We start from the raw sequence: 16,782 nt of genomic DNA on the forward strand, positions 1-16,782 counted from the left end.
ATTGCCTGGTTTTTTACCACTCTGCAGCAATCAGGGAGGTGAGGGCAGCAGCCACTTTTACCCCTTTGCTGTCTTGATTATGAGTAAGAAAAGTTGAATGGTGTCTGTGGATATCAAATTCCTATGTGGATGTAACAGATTTTTTTTTTCCCAGCCCTTTCATGAATGGCAGCTAAGGGAGATTGAAACATCTGAACTTTCGTGCAATTTGTAGTGGAAAAATTTAAGTAGTGGGGCTGTCCATACACTATATTTTACCACAGGGTTGCTTAATGAGCTATTTGCAATAATCGTAAGCCATCCATAACATTTGCTATTTTAATGGCTCCCAACAATCTTAAAGTTTCTCTTAAAATGGTCTTAGCTATTGCCTTGGTCTGTGCTAGTGTAAATTAAACACTTCCAAGGAATGTCACTGTGCACTGGAACTTGATTACCCATAGCATTAAAATGCTAAAGTGGTCCCTGCTGTGTTTTTGGTCTGTGCCAGCTAGTACTCTCCCAAAGAGTTTGAGTGCAGTTGAGGAGACAACACAGACCAGGGACCATTACATATGGAGAAGGGACTCTTACATATGGTGAATGGTCCCAGGAACAGTTAACTGTATGCTAGTATACACACAGTTTCTGAAAACAGCACCATCTTGGCTGCATGTCTACAATATGTACTCAGTCTTCAACCTGGCTCTGTAGTCCTGTAAGTATTCATGCTACCAGTAAGTGCCATCAGAGAAGAGACCAGTTAGTAAGAACTGCTGCCTTTGCACCCATTTAACTGGATTGCAGAGGGGTACTTCTGGTCCAGAAACAGAGCACAGGAGTTAACGTGCACTGTTCCTCATGCAGGATCAGCCTTTTGGCATGTTCATAGAAGGAAAAAGTAGGATGTGGATGTGCTAAGTACCTGAAGAAAAACAAATTAGTGTGTCATGGACACATAGTTGATATGTAACTGAAGAAAAGCATATTTGGTTTGGTTACAACGTTTACCGTATACTGTAGTTAATTAACTATGTGCATATATGCATAGTTTAATGATTCTGTTTCTTGAAACGGAGTGAATGTGATAGAATGAACACAGGAGAATGCCTTCATAGTAAATCAGTCAGAAGGGGAGGCAGTCTGAGCTATTAGCTGCCAATGTTTCAGCAGTTCATTGTTTTCCCAAACTCTAGCAAGCACAGAGCAAGAGATCTAGAAGCAGTTATGTTCTTGTTCTGTCTGGATGCAGGTGTTCCTCTCAAGGAATATGCTGCTGCAGATCCAGAAGACATGTCTTAAATGTGAGGTCCTCATGTATAGACCAAAATATTGTAAACTCTTGTTCCATTTTGCTATTCCTACTTTCATGAATAAATAGTTAATTTTAAGGTGACCAGTCATTGTATCAATCATAGATTCAAACTGTGAAGGGAAGACTTGGGTGTCACACTGGGGCTGCTGGTCAGGAATGGGTTAGTATGTGAATGAGATGCTCTATGAGATCCTGCCCTGATAACAGGTCAGTTCTGCTGTCTGACACCTCTGAGAGTGCAATCAAAGGTCAGAAAAAGGCATCACTAGCTCAGCAGTTACAGAAAAATGAACTGATAGGATTTAGTAGGCTGTCAAAGCATTGTTTGAACTCTGCTGGTATTTTTACTAGTAGAAGGAATAAATCAGCTTGCAGTAGAACTGGCAACATATAACTTTCTATTAAATTGTATCAGTTAACTGCAATGTATTCTGTTGGCATTTAATTTATTTAGAAAACTCATTTGTATAATTGCAGGCCTTAAAATGTGGATACTAATTTGGCTGTGATTTGGATGTGATTGGGGTCAGTGTGTTTACTGTAGGCAGTTTCATCCGTGATTATTTCTATTGCTTGTTACACTGCTGTCCTCCGAATTTGAGAGTCTCATTGTGTATACCCTATTGGACAGTATTTTATCTGTTACGCTCCCACAAAATTGTTCTTTTTGAAATATATATATTTATGTGTGTGTATATATATGTATGTATAAAAGTATATTGCAACATCTGTCATGATTTATCTGAAGCTTAATCATTAACAGCTATGTTGCCTGTAAATGATTTGCAGCAGTCCTGGTGGTGAAATTGAGACTGACAGTATAGCTTGAAGACTTGTGAACGAGGTTGCAAAGAGAAAGATGCTTGGCATTTGAGAGAATTTGTTGATAGAAACAGCACATTAATCAGAGCAGAGTCCGTGGTGCAGCCGATCACGGCATCAGAGTGCTGAAACATGGGTCTATAACAGTATGGTAAGTGGGGAGGCAGAAAAGGAGAGGTGAAAAAACAACACAGCAGTACTCACATTTGCAACTGGAGGACGTTTTAATTTCCTAACTAGACTGTTTCCCTTTGTGAGCTTTTCTGCTAGATCTACATATTTTTAGGCAAGGAGATACTGTAGGTTTCCCAACGACTACACATTAATCCAGGCAAAATAATGCAAGTACTGAGCTGAAAGTTTTATTAATTACCATTACATGATGCTTCTGGCAGCTTTGTTAGGAGTCAGATCTTAAGTAGCCCTGATTCCTGAACTGCTGCTTTGGGTTTCACTATAAAAGAGCACTGAGAAGATTGACCTTTAAGGATCAAGGTTAAGATGTATCCAAGAGGCATAATGGGGGAGCCTGATTTACTATTCTCTCTTGTGTAAGGTTCAATCTAGCACTTCAGGAAAAAAAAAGTGGACTTCATTTTAAGCTATAAAATTGAATGTATGTTTAAGATTGTTTGGCATGCATAATTTTAGACTGAGTTGTTTTGTATGTAGTGCACCTCACAGCTGATGCATCACATCTTGGTTTATATGCAGGTACATTCATTAAAACTTGCACTTGAAGGCGTGGAGAAGGAAAGGGATTTCTACTTTGGCAAATTAAGGGAGATTGAACTTCTCTGCCAAGAACACGGGGGAGAGAATAATGACCTTGTCAATCGGCTAATGGAAGTCCTTTATGCTTCAGAAGAACACGTAAGTTCAAGTTTAATGTCTTTTATTTAGACAAAACAGCTTAATTTCGTAACAAATTTATTGGCACAGTATTGGGTCATGTCCTATATTTAGGTCAGCAGAACTGTAGCAGCTAGGATTTCCATGCCTCCTCCCCCAAAAAGGAAGTTTGCATTTGCAAACAGACTTCAGCTTGGGGAAGGGATTCAGGAGGCTGGTTGCTTTTCACTGCTTCAGTGTAGGTTTTATATTCTAGGTTTGCTGAAGTTGATCTGAAAGGGGAGAGTGTGTGTCACAATATTAAATTGATTTCATATGGTTCTGAGCCTTAGTTTTGTTTTTTCATCTTCTGCCCTTCTGCATAAAGCCTTTTGCTCGTGTTCTTTAACGTGTTGAAAATCCCAGAAATTCTGACAGAGGTGCTGTTCAATGTCTACAGCTGTGAACCTTCTCTAGCCCATGTGGTAGTGTTGTAATATGCATGGTGCAGGTTGCCAAATACATAATTATATCTGCAGAGATAATGCTCTTTAGCATTTTTTTTAATCCTGTAGCTATAGGCAAAATTCTTCCTTGTGCAAACCCAATAATCCTCTATTACCAAAGTTTCAGAAATGTATTGTCTGCAAGATTAAGCAAGAATCTCATTGCATCTTAGACTTAGTGCTGTAGACGCTGAACAAAACAAGAAGCTGCAAAGGGTGCTGGTTAAATTCCTCAGATACATTCAGGGATAATGATTCAGTGGAGATTTAGCTGAACTACTCCATTCATGTTAGCTAAATCCCTGTATGCACTGTACTGACGATTGACCCTTCAGTCTCCAGCAGATGATGGCTTTGGCTCCAGAGTGTATAAGCATCAACTTAATCTCTCGGCAGCACTGTGGTACCATAGGCTGTTTTATATCTGTTCCCAGAAAGCTGTTGGAGCAGTAGTCAGCTGACTTAAAATTTTATATCAAAAGTAGTGCCAAAGGAACTACTAACTCATGTGCTTTTCTAAAAAACACTAGTAGAGCATAAATGAAAGTTAGGTGCAAGAGGGACATGAGCCTGCTGCTGACAGGGGCCACTGCTCAGATGAGAAGTGACAGGGGAAAAGAGGATTTGTTCAACAGTGCAGGGTGAGTGCTAGAGAGGAAAAGGAGGAGGAAACCATTATTTTAACAGGAATAAACAATAAGACAAATTTGCCAGGCACGTGATAACAGGCTAAAAGAGTTACATATATATAGCGGTCAGAGAAAATGTCTCCTGGATTCAAGAACAGTGATTTATTTATAAAGCAAAGCCAGAAAAATCCCTCTTCTCCCCATACCCCTACTACATCTGTCTGTCTGTTGGCTTAAATAGCAAGTGATTCTGTGCCAAGGAATGCATTTGTTGCTTTTCTTCCTGCACTTTTCCTTATGGGCAGAGCACATTACAAAATGTTCTACTTCAGTCCACATCTCAGTGTTTTATCTGCTTCCTCCCTCCAAGCCTTTCTCTGATGAAAGCATCATCCATGTCTGCGCATGCACTACATATGATGACGGTGCCTTTATCTAAAACGTGTTTGCAGTTGGAGGCCGAGTATGTCACTTCAGCAGGAGAGCGCTGCTCCCCCAGAGAAGAATACAGTGGCCATTCCCCATACAATTTTTTTTGTACCTTTTAGTGGGAGACTTGATCTCCTCATCATCTGGGGTGCATTTCTTCCTCAGCTTAGCAAATGGAATGTAATTTGCTGAGGAAAGACCCCAATGCATTAGCATTAAACCAAAGACTGTAGTTCCCTTGCTGATGCAGATCCTGCCTACTTTTTGTTTTCAGACTTTGCTGTCTCGTTGCCCTGCTTTGCCCTTCAGTTCTGTGTTTTCTCCCTCTGTACTGAATTTGTCCCAAGTTAAATTCTGTATTGCAGCATTTTGCAGGTTAATCCCTCAATAACAGCAGTTCAGCTTTCCCAATCCCCACATGGGAAATAGCACCAATTCCCAAACCACAGGCAACTCCAGCATTCCAGGTTTCTTGCTAATGAGTTCATCGTAAATCGGGCTTAGATTTTTTTAATCTCTGCTTCAGAGTGTCTCAAGTATACAGAGACAAAGTGGAAAAAAAGGATTACATAATTTTCAGGATTTGTGACATTTACAAATGATACTTTGGCCATGAGGCTTTTCTTCAGGAAGGGGGTGCACAGGAGTGCAGCTCACACATACTACACAAGTGATCCCTGACCAAAGCCCTGTGCTTGAATGTTGTGACTAACATAAATTTGTTTTCAGTTCATACTTCCAATAACTGCTTGACAGCAATTTCGAACTCTTCCTTCCTAGCTGTAATTTGACAGGCATCTACTGTATTCGACATGGCACAGAGATCATGTCCCATTTTTCATACCAACTGTTCTTACTCAGAAGGGACAAGTCTCCCTTTATACCTAATTTTCTGTTAAGCCCAATTTAATCCTTCTACAAGAAAAAAATAAGGAAAAAAAAAAAATCTGGACAGCACTTTAAGTGGTCACATCTCCCAGTAGCTCGTAGGTCCCCTGTGAGCATTGTAGGCTGTCAGGTGATTCGGAATGCAAGTATAGAGTTTAGTCCCTATAAAAAGCATTCTCCAGAGGTTTGATTATTGTAGTGTTGCACTGAAGAGATTTTTATCAGGTTCATGTCATGGGGCAGTGGTGGGGACTGTGTGTAATTATTTTTTCAGAATTACAAGTCATAGTGTAGTTTCAGTCATGTCACTTCATAAGCTTCTGTTTTGTTTAATTCAATAAAGGCTAAATTTTTAACACTGATTAATTTTTTTATTACTATTTTTTTGGTCTTGATTTTGGTGAGTTTCAGTCTTACAGCACAAATATCAATCCATTTGGGTTCGTTGTCTTTAGAGCCTCCCTTTTCTTTTCCCTGTTATGGTTCTGTTTTAAACCTCATCATTATGTCTCTGCTTATGCAAAAGGGATGTTGTATCTGCTAGTGTCATTTAACATCTGGCTGATCAGTCTGTAATCCTTTGTAATTTTTAATTACAAATCGCTCATTTGTAATCCTACTTCTTCATCAAAAACATCAAAGTTGACAGAGAACGGTGTTAAAAAAGGATACATTTGGGTGGTGGGGAGATGTGGCCCCTACCACTCATGCTATGACTGCTATAGACAGCATTGAGAGCTCAGATAGTATGTAAAGCATTTGGTCATATGGTTTTACAGTAGGAGAGCTTCAGACTGAGGAACCAGAAGAGGCTATGTGTCTAGCTGTGAAACCCAGAGGCATGTAGGTCTTGGCATAAAGCAAAAATGTAGGAGAGCTTTTGCTTTCCTACATAGGCTGTTCTGGTTCAGTTCACGGAGAAGTTGGGTGAACTGCTGACATTTCATCTGTCAGTTGCTCTACTCAAGTTTCCAAAGCAATTGCTCGAAATGCCATTGGTTTTGTATCTTTATGCTCTAGCAGCTACTACATCTGCTGCTGCTTTTGGAACAGGCACCCACCCCCCCCAGCACCTGGTTTTTGTAAAGTCTAGCTCTTCAGTCTGCAGGCATACCTGAATAGTTTGAGGCAGATGGATTGCAGAGTCAAAAGAGAGCCCCTCTCGTCATGGGAGATGGAGATGACCATGGTCATGTGATCCAAGCCACAAATAAATGCTCTAAATAGATCTTCTACTACTTTCCTTATTAGGGGATGCTATTCAAGAAGATCCACAGTCCCAAGGTAATTGGGCGTAGTGACTCTTGTCTTTCCCATTTCATGTGTCTATACAAGCTGTACATACTGAAAAGCACGTGTCCAAGTCTCAGAACAATTTCTGAGGTAGTCACATAAGATTTACCATTTCCATCAAAGGTAAACCTGGCAAGAGAGGAGCCACCACTCTTCTTCACAGCTGCAGAGTAGGTTCCCAAGCCACTCCCTGTGTTTAGAGGCTTTTCCTATTATATGCATGAAAAGATAGCATGTACATGACCTATAAAGTCTGCATGAGTGGGCTTTCTAATAGGTGTTCCTCATAAACTCTGCACAGAGAGAGCCTATGGAACAGGTGCATCCCAGAGCAGGTCACCTCAACACATAAGGAAGGTCAGGATAGATGGGGTTAAGGGAACATCGCTCACTGCAGCTAAACAAGCTTCAGTTTTCTCACCCTGTAAGGCAGGGTCACATTCTCACAGCTGTCAGATTCTCCCTGTGAGACTCCCGTTCTCTGCAAGTCTTGCACCCTTGCAGCCCATCACGGAAGTTGTGATTTCTAGATACTAGGCAAAAAGCTGTTTTGATATGATGTACCTACTGTATGTAATAAGGGCATCGTTCCCCCCCCAAGGGGCCATAAGGTGCTAAACAGCAGTTGTCCTGACTGACATGCGTAGCTTCTACCTGAGAATAGCATCTGAGTGATAGAAAGCTTGCTTTCAACTGAAATTTGGCCGTTTCTGTATGTGGTAAACAGCTGAATATTTCCATTGTATCAGCAAATGTTAGGAAACTTATTCTCCTGTTCTTGCCCTTTAGAAATATGAATATTTTATTGCCAGAAGGGAATTTTCTCATTGCGTAAGCTGCTCTGAACTATTCTGGGAAAACTCAAATTATGGCCTTCCTTTTCTTTTAATTTTTGCCTCAAATTTGAAAACTTGGCAGTATCAATTTGGTGAAGTTTGTTGTTCAAACCTCTTGCTTCTAACAAAAATTGCTGGGAGCCAGGTGAGTTCTGCAGAGGTACCGCATCAGGGATGCTGCATTTTGAATGGCAGCTCAGTGTCTTGGAAAAGTGTTTTCCTTTGGAGCTGCCTATAGCGGAGCACTACTAATGCAGGGCAGAGAGTAGATGTGGGGGATCTTTTCAGTGAACCATGTTCCGGAAAGATGGAAGCCACTTGAGAGGAAAGCTGTAAATGCAGCTGCACTTAATGGCAATACAGAAGTAATGCCCTAAGAGTCAGCCAGGCATTTTGAGCTCTGATAACATCCAGGTCAACTCAAGATACCAGGTCTGTTGTCTCTAAATTGGAAATTGTTTGAAACTGGTGTCACCTGCAGTGAGGATCCAGCCTTCCCTTCAGTCAGGGATTCTTCTCCCAAGAGGGACGTATATTCAAAGAGACAGCTCTGGAAAATACTGTGCGTAATAACTGTATGCAAAAGGGAAGTGTTTATTAACAATTAGTGCTTTTAACAGTAGCTCTATAAATCAGTGAATACTGAAATTTTTTTCAAAGCAAATGTGTTTGCAAGTCTTTGGTTGTTATTTCTAGATACTGCTAAAAATCACTGTTTTGGTAACCTTTGAACTCAGGTCTATGTTAGCATGGGTGTATTATTTTAGGAAAGTTGTATGTCTGACCTCAAAAAGGAGACTGAGGTTAATTTTTAACACAGGTGATAGCAGAAGTGTCTTGTCCACTTAGGGATATAAACCTAGAGTGAAGATTGTGTGAAAACTGCAGCAGACAGGTTCAGAAATCCTTGGACAAACTGAAAATGGGAGGACATCAGGATACTATGATACAGCATCTACCTGTTGAGCATCTCACTGTCTAGCTATTCAAAATGTTCCCTTACCGGGACGGTATACACTCAGTGATCTTGAAAACTGACGCTTTTTCTGGGGAAGGAGAAGTACTGCATATGCATTGATTAAAAGCAAAGTAAATGCATTTTATTGTAATACTACAAGATGCTGCTTTTCTCAGGTAACAGCTCATTTTGTACTTACGTGCATGAAAATTAGAAGTTAAGCTTTAGGCTATGACAGGCGCTGTGGGGCAAGATTACATGAGGAACACTTTCTGCTGAAGAATGTTTTGGGGTCTTTATCTCCCTGCAGGAGAGCCACACAGAAGAGCATGAAGGTGAAGAGCAAGTCCATGAACAGCCCCAGCAGCAGGAGGAGTACTGACTCACCCAGCATCTCTGACAATTTTCATTTTGTGTGAGAACTTTCTTCTGGAAAATGGAACATGTGCGGCCTCAAACTTGAAATCAGTTCACTCCCAGTCTGCCATTAACATTTATGTACCATAGTGAGTGCCAGCCAACCACTGCATTCTGTACCCATACTTTGCCAAGATGCATTTGCAGACGTCTTCTTTCAGTGTATCTTCCCAAGAGGTTGTAGGGCTACATCACCTACTGTACATCACTGCAACTTCACCACTTGGCTGCTTGAGATTTGTTCTGCTCTTTAAAAAAATATATATATTTATTTTTTTTTCCTTTTTCGTCTTAAGTATGATACACTTGTAACTTGTTCTAACATATTTATATTGGCATTTTGTGTGGCAAGAAGTACCGTACCACTAGCTGTGTCTCTCACTTTGTGGTGCTTTCGCGTTTTCTAGTACATCTGCCTTGGGGCATCAATTCGGTTGAACAATTGGAAGAAAGGGATACAGTGGAAGTCATACTCAAGCCATAACGATGAGGTGTGTTGTGGAGGAAAATGCTCGTGTTGCTCACGTTTATTCCTTTCCTGCCTTCACAAAATGGAAGGCAGAGCATCTGTTTCACTAGGAGAGATTTAAACCCCTGTGTTAGAAAGCTTGTTAGAAAGCTGCATGGTATGTTTTTTGGCTTATTTCTGGAGGAACAGACATCCACTTAAGTTTTTTGAAAACCCTCCCAGTTTCCTGGCTAGTCAATAGACATTTCCCAGCTTCTCTTCCTTCCTGAGGAATCCAGCCTCCAGCTGCAGCTCTGCCTCCGCAGAGCTCAGTGCTGATGGAGGAGAGAAATCTCTTTGACACAAGTGTAGCTGCAGGACACAATCTCTGCCGTCTTAATTGGTTTCCCACCCCTCAGAAGAGGACGAAGTAGGCCAGCCATTTCTTTTTGCTATCCTTCCCCCCTCTGCTGCCCTGGCCATGCAAGTATGGAAGACGGGAAATTTCCGCAGTAGTGCAAGGCATGGGGAAAAAACAGCAACAGCACTAGCCCTGAACCTCCCTGAACTCCCTTTCAGTGGGTGGTGGACACCTCACAGGTGTTGAGGCTGCTTCTGAAGCACGGAGAGGCAGTGAGGAGTCCTTCTGGAAAGGGAGCACATATCAGAGGGGGACCAGCTGACCGAGGGGCACAGAGCCGGTTCTGCACTTGGCTGACCTTCCTCTGGTGAGGCTGGTGTGGTGCAGAACCATGTCTGCCCTGGAGAAGTCTGCAGTGAGAGTGTTCCCTTCCCGTGCGGTCCCATTGCCCTGTTCTAAATGATGGTATTTTATAAACAGAGGTATCTTGAAGTATATAAAGCGTTCCTTATTTTTCTTGTAAAACTGCGCATTGTAGTCTCTGAATATTTAATGCTTGGTATTCCTGGTCTCTCACTTGATTTTCTTAATTCTGGATTGTTACACTGATTTAGCAGGTACATGGAAGTCCCACCCCAATCGGCAGTCACTGAAAAACTCCAAAGCCTGTTGAACAGCTAAATCATCTTAGACCTTCGTAGGCTCCTAAAGCATAAATTCCCAGCTTACACTTCCATAGAAAGGTTTTTTCAATTAATCAACCCCCAGCACACACACACATTCATGCGCAGTTTTCTGTTCCTAATCAATCTTTTGCAGCTAAGTGGCTCTTAGTTAAATGTGAGATCCCTGCTGTTGTGTTGCACCACAGACAATATATAAAATACTGTTAAGCACTAGAACAGGTTTTTCCAGTTCCTTCATCGCTCCCGCTGCTCAGCAGAAGAGTTTCTGGACCCTGCGGGCTGAAGGTTTCCCAGCCCTGCCTCCAGCACTGACCTCACGTCCTACCTGGTGATGAAGTGGAAGTACTGCAACCTGCGGGCCAGTGCTTTCGCATTTTGATTGGTTATGAATAAGGTCTGGTTTATAAAAATGTGTATAGTCCAAAATGAGTATTTCCAAGAATCACCACAAATGGGGGAATTGTCATTTTCGTTGTATTTGTGTTTATTAGAACATATGTACTTATGACAATTGTCATTGTAATAAACGGTAGTTCTTCATAATACTGTTGAACCGAAGAGCAGTTACTAATTTTTTCCAGTCTCCAGAATGTCCTTTACGCCTGTATGGGATTTCTGATGGGGCAAGGAGTTTTGGGATCCAAGCTATAAACTTAATGTCATCAGCACCAGTCTCTGCTTACTGCAGTTCATCCTTCTGCCAATACTCGAGCAGATGCATGGAGAGCACTTCAAGAGAAAATGTTTTTCTAAAGGTGCAAGTGGTCGGGTTGCTGAGCTCCCCGGGGGGTTCATAGCCAGGCTGTTGTGCCTCTCTCCTTTCCTTTCTTTGAAGCACATTTAAAAAAAATTTTAAAAAGCTGAACTTCATTTCCTGAAAATTCCTTATATCCTATTTCTGGTCTGAGGACTGTAACCCTCTCACGGCTTGTATCAGGGGGGAGGTGACTGACAGAGGGAGCTGGGGCAGTAAAGTACCTTGTGGGCACTAGAAATTGGCTGTGCTGAGGGGAGAGCAATGCTCTGAAAGGGGAACGAGTTGTCCTTCTCCCCTTACCCCCTGTGAGTAACCCATTCTTCCGTTATGGTTTTAATATGCATTTGTAATTACCTTTACTAAATAGCACACCATAAAGCTTTGGTTATATATTAAATGTAAACTGAAAGGAATGTAAACATATGTATTGTTAATTATAAATAGATAAGTAATGACATAATAGATACAAAAAGTCTTATTCAGATGTATCAGTCATTTTACATTATCCACAGATTGTCGCATGGTAGAGTAGATTTTTGTCTGAATATGTGAATAACTTGACTTGCGTTTATCTTTTTACATATTTAATAAAAAAATATATGTTAAAATCTGTCTAGCTCTAGAGACTATTCAAAACATTCTCAAATAATACTTTTCTGGTTTAAATACATATTTTTGTTTCATTAGTGACTACATAAGGGAGCAGGAAGAAAAAGGCAGCTGCTTTAAAAAAAAAATAATTCACTGATTCTGTGTGTGCACCTAGTATCTGTTTCCCCAAGAGCTCAGCAACAGTATCCCCTTCTACAAATCAAAACCCAAAAATGCATGTATGTATGTGCACATAAACAGAACATTCTTCTTTATGGTAAATGCTTTCCAGTTTCAGAGTACTAAATCTCTTCTTGTATCTCAGTTTTGATGCAGCAAAAGCAAAACTCGCAGCAGCCAGGAGGTGAAGAGAGTATTATAGCAAGGACACTGAAGCTCCCAGTGGACTTTTCTTGCAATGGCCAAGTATTCAGGGATGAATCTTCAATGCAGTGCTTAAAAGCCACCTACATTTTAGATTAAAATATTAATTTTTTTGAAGAAAAGGGGGAAACTTCGTTGTAATTTCACAGCTCTGATCTTTTGCAGCATTGAGCGATGTTGCTGCTAAATCTCCAGGGATTTGAGCCTTGGGTCAGGACCTCTTTCTGCCATGGGTTGAAGCTACCTGGTTGCGTGCCACCACCAGGAGGTCAGCCTGGGCCCCCCTCCTGCTTCCAGGTATCCCTGGGGCTGAGCTGCTGCCCGGCCCCACTTAGGGAAGGTTTGTGGTAGAGGGGAGAAGGGTGAAGCAGGGACCGGAGGAGCCCATTTCCAACCCAGGCACTCAAACCTGGGAGAGCAGTGCTAGTTTAGTTCTTTTCATAAGACTAGGGTGGGGGCATGTCTTTGGGCTAGTGTTAATGCTCAACAGCATAAAAAAAGACTTTGTTATATTATATATACTTTATATACTGTTATATTATATACTTTGCAGTTCAAATAGTTGAAAACTTCCTGCCATAATGTTGTGACCAAAAAAACCTGTTGTTAGACTGTTAGGTCACCTACATACCGTTATCTGACTTCACAAAATAAATCTGTGACCATGCAGCCCTATGAACAAAGCATTTTTATTCTTGTTCATTGAACCGGTTACCATCTAAGATGGCTAACAATTCAATATATACACTGTGCAATACATGATCTGGTTTTATACTTGTCTTTATAGAGATTGTAGTGACAAGTTGCTTTAAAAAGGAAGAAGAAAGTTATTTGCCATGTCTTTATAGAGAACGTGAAAAAGCTGGCCGGAGCTTAATTTCCTTTAAAAGTGATAGTGTATTTCTCCTTAGAAAGGTACAAGTGCAGGCAGGTTGTGGCAGTTCAAGTTTTATAATTCATTTAATGAAATATTTCAAAATACTCCATTACAGTGCATCAAATCGTGCCGCTTCTGTGACCCTTATTTCCAACTGTTTCGTAAATAAGTGCAAGGTAGAGGGAAAAGGGAAGCCTGTCCACAGAGTTCCAGTACAACCACATTCAATCCAGGGGTATTTTTGTATATTGTATTCTAATTGTTATCTCGTCAGGACTTCAGATACTTTTGATGAATGGGTTAAAATATAAGCTGCTGAAATAGGTGAGACTTTTGTGGCAGCGTATCTGGTATTGGATGCAGTATTTAACTTCATCAAACAGTGAGATTGTTGGGTGCGTGCCTACATCAGAGTCGTCATTCCCCTTCAAACACAGTCAGAACTGCCTTTTTTAGCAACCCTCATTAAATAAGCAGCTGTCAGCCTTACTCTAAGAAAGAGGGTCCTCAAGCAGTTAGGGAGCACCTCTGTGGAGACCCTGTGTTCCCTGGGCATCATGCAGAGCAGGGGGACGGCCACCCTGCTGGTGGGGAGGAAGGCTGGAGAGATGCCTCTTGTTGCTCCAGCTGCTGCCCCATAGCTGGACCGCAGCGGTGCCGGAGGGCGCAGGAGCCCTCCCTTCCCTGCCCGAGTCTGCAGGGCTCAGCAAAATCTCCAAACCAGCATTAACAGGGTGACCTGGGTCCTCTGCCTAACTCAAGCCTTAAGCTGCCTGAACTGTGATTGTAGTATGATGTTCATTTGGGGGGTGGGACCCCCCAAAAATCAGCCTTACTGACATTGTGGTAGGTCAACTATTGTAACAGGCAGTGCAAACTTAAATTGAAGCTGTTCACGAAGATGTGACTAGTCGGTGCTCAGCTGAAAATAGAAGTTACTGATGTAAGGGTGTGTTAACTGGGGAAAAAACGATCAGGCCAGTGATAAAGCTGGAGAAATGGTCTAAGAACTGAAGAAGGTGAACTGAAGGCTCAGCAGCTCAACAGCTACGCTTCTGCCCTGCTTCTGGCAAGCAAGATAGTTAACTAGTTAATAAACATGCCAGTCCGTCAATCACATCCCTCTGTGCAAGAAATGTAATCTAACGCTTACCTTGGGGAAAGTGGACAGATTGTTTCATTAGTGCTTCAAGGCCACAAAGTCCCTCTGGCTAGGGCAGTGTATGAAAAGAGATGAAACTCAAATTCCTACTCCTTCCTCCAAGGCATGCAGAAAATCTACATATATTATAGATGAAGTGAGCCATTTACATCTGCATGCAAACGTGTAATGTTTAAAAAAAAAAGCTTTTCTTGTCTTTCTTTTGTTTTGTCATTATCTAAAACCACAAGAATTTGTTTCAAGCACACAGGCAAATAATGATTTGCTTAGCATTCTGCACTTACAGATGAGGTTTGACTAACTAGTTAGCAGTGAAATATGAGAATCCTCAAAGGTTTGTTGGCCGAATTTATTCTCAGCTGGTTACCTTTGTAGGGTTGTTTTGGGTTTGTGTGGCGGGGTTTTGGTAGTGGCGGAGGGGCTGCAGGGGTGGCTCCTGTGAGAAGCTGCTAGAAGCTTCCCTGGCTCCAAGTCGGACCCACCTCTGGCCCAGGCCGAGCCCATCAGTGACGGTGGTAGTGCCTCTGGGAGAACAGATTTAAGAAGGGAAACCTGCAGTGAGTAGGGGATTGGAATGTGAGAGGAACCCCTCTGCAGACACCGAGGTCAGTGAGGAAGGGGGGGGAGGAGGTGCGCCAGAGCAGGTGGATGCCCTCGACTCCATGGGAAAGCCCGCGCTGGAGCAGTTTGTGGAGGACTGTCTCCCGTGGGAGGGACCCCACGGTGGAGCAGGGGAAGAGTGTGAGGAGTCCTTGCCCTGAGGAGGAAGGAGCGGCAGAGACAATGTGTGATGAACTGACTCCAACCCCCAGCCTGTCCCCCCACACCACTGCGGGGCAGGGGGTAGAGAATTTGGGAGTGAAGTTGATCCTGGGAAGGAGGGAGGGGTGGGGAGAAGGTGTTCTAAGGTTTGGGTTTACTTCTCAGTATCCTGTTTTGATTTGATTTGTAGTAAATGAAACTGATTTTGTTTCTTCCCCAAGCCGAGCCTGTCTTTTGCCCGTGACCATAAGTGGTGAGTGATCCCTCCCTGTCCTTGTCTCGACCCACAAGCTTTTCTTTATATTTTCTCCTCATCCCAACCGGGGCTGGGGGAGTGAGCGAGCGGCTTCGTGGCACTTTGTTACTGGCTGGGCTTAAATCACAAGGGTATATTGCTTGTTGCTACCAAAACGTCAACGATGTGCTAGAAAATAAATATAAAGGCCAGCTACTGCTGTACAGAGCCTGCGTTTCTGACAGATACAGGTCAGCTGAGACTCATCTTAATGCTAGGGAAAAAAAATCAGAAGTTTCAAAATCACTTTACCCATAGCTTTCTGAGCTCATTCTCTTTTCTTCACACATTCATCTGAGGTGAGGAAAACACTGAATGTGCATAAGCCCTTCAGGAGGTTGTATGGAAGAAATGAGTTGTAAGAAAATAAATATGGAAAATGAAGCAGGCACAGATGTCAGAGTGGGAAGGACATACAGGGAGGGTTTGCATTGCTGGGGTCCCACTGGTGACTAGGCCAGGCAAAACCAGTGCTGGTTATAAACCCTCAAGGATCTCATGTAACCTGGCATGGATTTATCCAGGACTTCGGACACAGTGAGTGAGGAGGAGGAAGACAAAAGCTTCAGAGAGGGCAGTAACACAGCATTAGTGAAGAGAATAAATACTAGCAGCAGAACAACTTGGTAAACACTTCTCTGCTGGACGGGAATCTTCCTCTGAGATGAAGCATCTTGCTGCATAGCTCATTGTTGCAGTGGTTTGGATATCTGCAGTATTCTATTCTTTGGTTACTTCAATCAGATTAATTCCAACTGTTTATTACACCGGAAGAGCTGTGAATCTCCACGTCAAGTGTTACAGTCTGATCATAGTGCAGGTGTTCACTCTTGGACACGTTTCTTCAGGGAAAAGATGTAAATGTTCAAGTGCTCACTCAGCTGCCTCCCCTAAATAGAAATCATGGAGATTAGCAACCAGTTTTGTGCGTGCTTCACAATTCACCATCTCTCTTCTCCTGGTCAGAGAAAGGAGGACCCAACCACAGTTCTTGTGTACTTGGGGACCTACGAGTACATGGGGACCTACAAGTATTCAAGCAAGAGAGCTGTGGTCTTTACATTCCTCTTGCAGCACACTGATGGGAAGTTAAATTGCTACAGACCAGATTCACAGATGACATAAACTGTGATGGAGCTGGGACCCCTCAGTCAATAGCGAATTTTGACCATTCTGACCTCCCCTGACTGGCCCGTATCAGTGCTGGGGTAAAATCTACTATGACGCCAATGTCTGCTGACAAAAGGCTTCTTTCAAAGAAAAATCCTTACATCCCAATGGTGTATCTTAAATAAAAAAATGCTGACCAGCTCCCTGTGAAATGAAATCTTTGCCATGCAAGGTGTTTTATCTAAAAGCAAACCGCCATTAAGACACTTTCCTAAGGATTATTTGACAATACTCTTTAGAAAAGAGGGCATTAACTGAGGAAAAATTAATTTAAGCAGTAATTCAGATGACAATAAATGACAAAACAGATACCTAGCAGACACAAAACTGTGCTGATAAGACTGAATGAACTGGAAAACAATTCACATCTCCAGCTTGGGAGATGC

The 16,782-nt window shown here is 42.2% G+C and overlaps 2 protein-coding genes across 4 annotated transcripts in view; one reads left to right on the forward strand and one right to left on the reverse strand.

Annotated features, from left to right (window-relative positions):
- Nucleotides 1–11,767, forward strand: part of MAPRE2 (microtubule associated protein RP/EB family member 2) — a 74,892-nt gene extending 63,125 nt beyond the window's left edge. For all 3 annotated transcript variants that reach the window (XM_069779301.1, XM_069779302.1, XM_069779300.1), the window contains 2 exons: nt 2,831–2,989; nt 8,797–11,767. In XM_069779301.1, the coding sequence (XP_069635402.1) occupies nt 2,831–2,989; nt 8,797–8,868 (231 nt within the window). In that variant the 3' untranslated portion in view covers nt 8,869–11,767. The remainder of the gene's footprint in view (nt 1–2,830; nt 2,990–8,796) is intronic.
- Nucleotides 11,768–12,801: 1,034 nt separating this feature from the next.
- The window catches only part of LOC104310551 (ethanolaminephosphotransferase 1), a 62,864-nt gene continuing 58,883 nt past the window's right edge, over nt 12,802–16,782 (reverse strand). The window contains exon 10 of the mRNA XM_069779303.1: nt 12,802–16,116. Within this exon, the coding sequence (XP_069635404.1) occupies nt 16,051–16,116 (66 nt within the window). The 3' untranslated portion in view covers nt 12,802–16,050. The remainder of the gene's footprint in view (nt 16,117–16,782) is intronic.

The sequence above is a fragment of the Haliaeetus albicilla genome, chromosome 3 (assembly GCF_947461875.1).
Source record: "Haliaeetus albicilla chromosome 3, bHalAlb1.1, whole genome shotgun sequence".
NCBI classification, from domain to species: Eukaryota; Metazoa; Chordata; class Aves; order Accipitriformes; family Accipitridae; genus Haliaeetus; species Haliaeetus albicilla.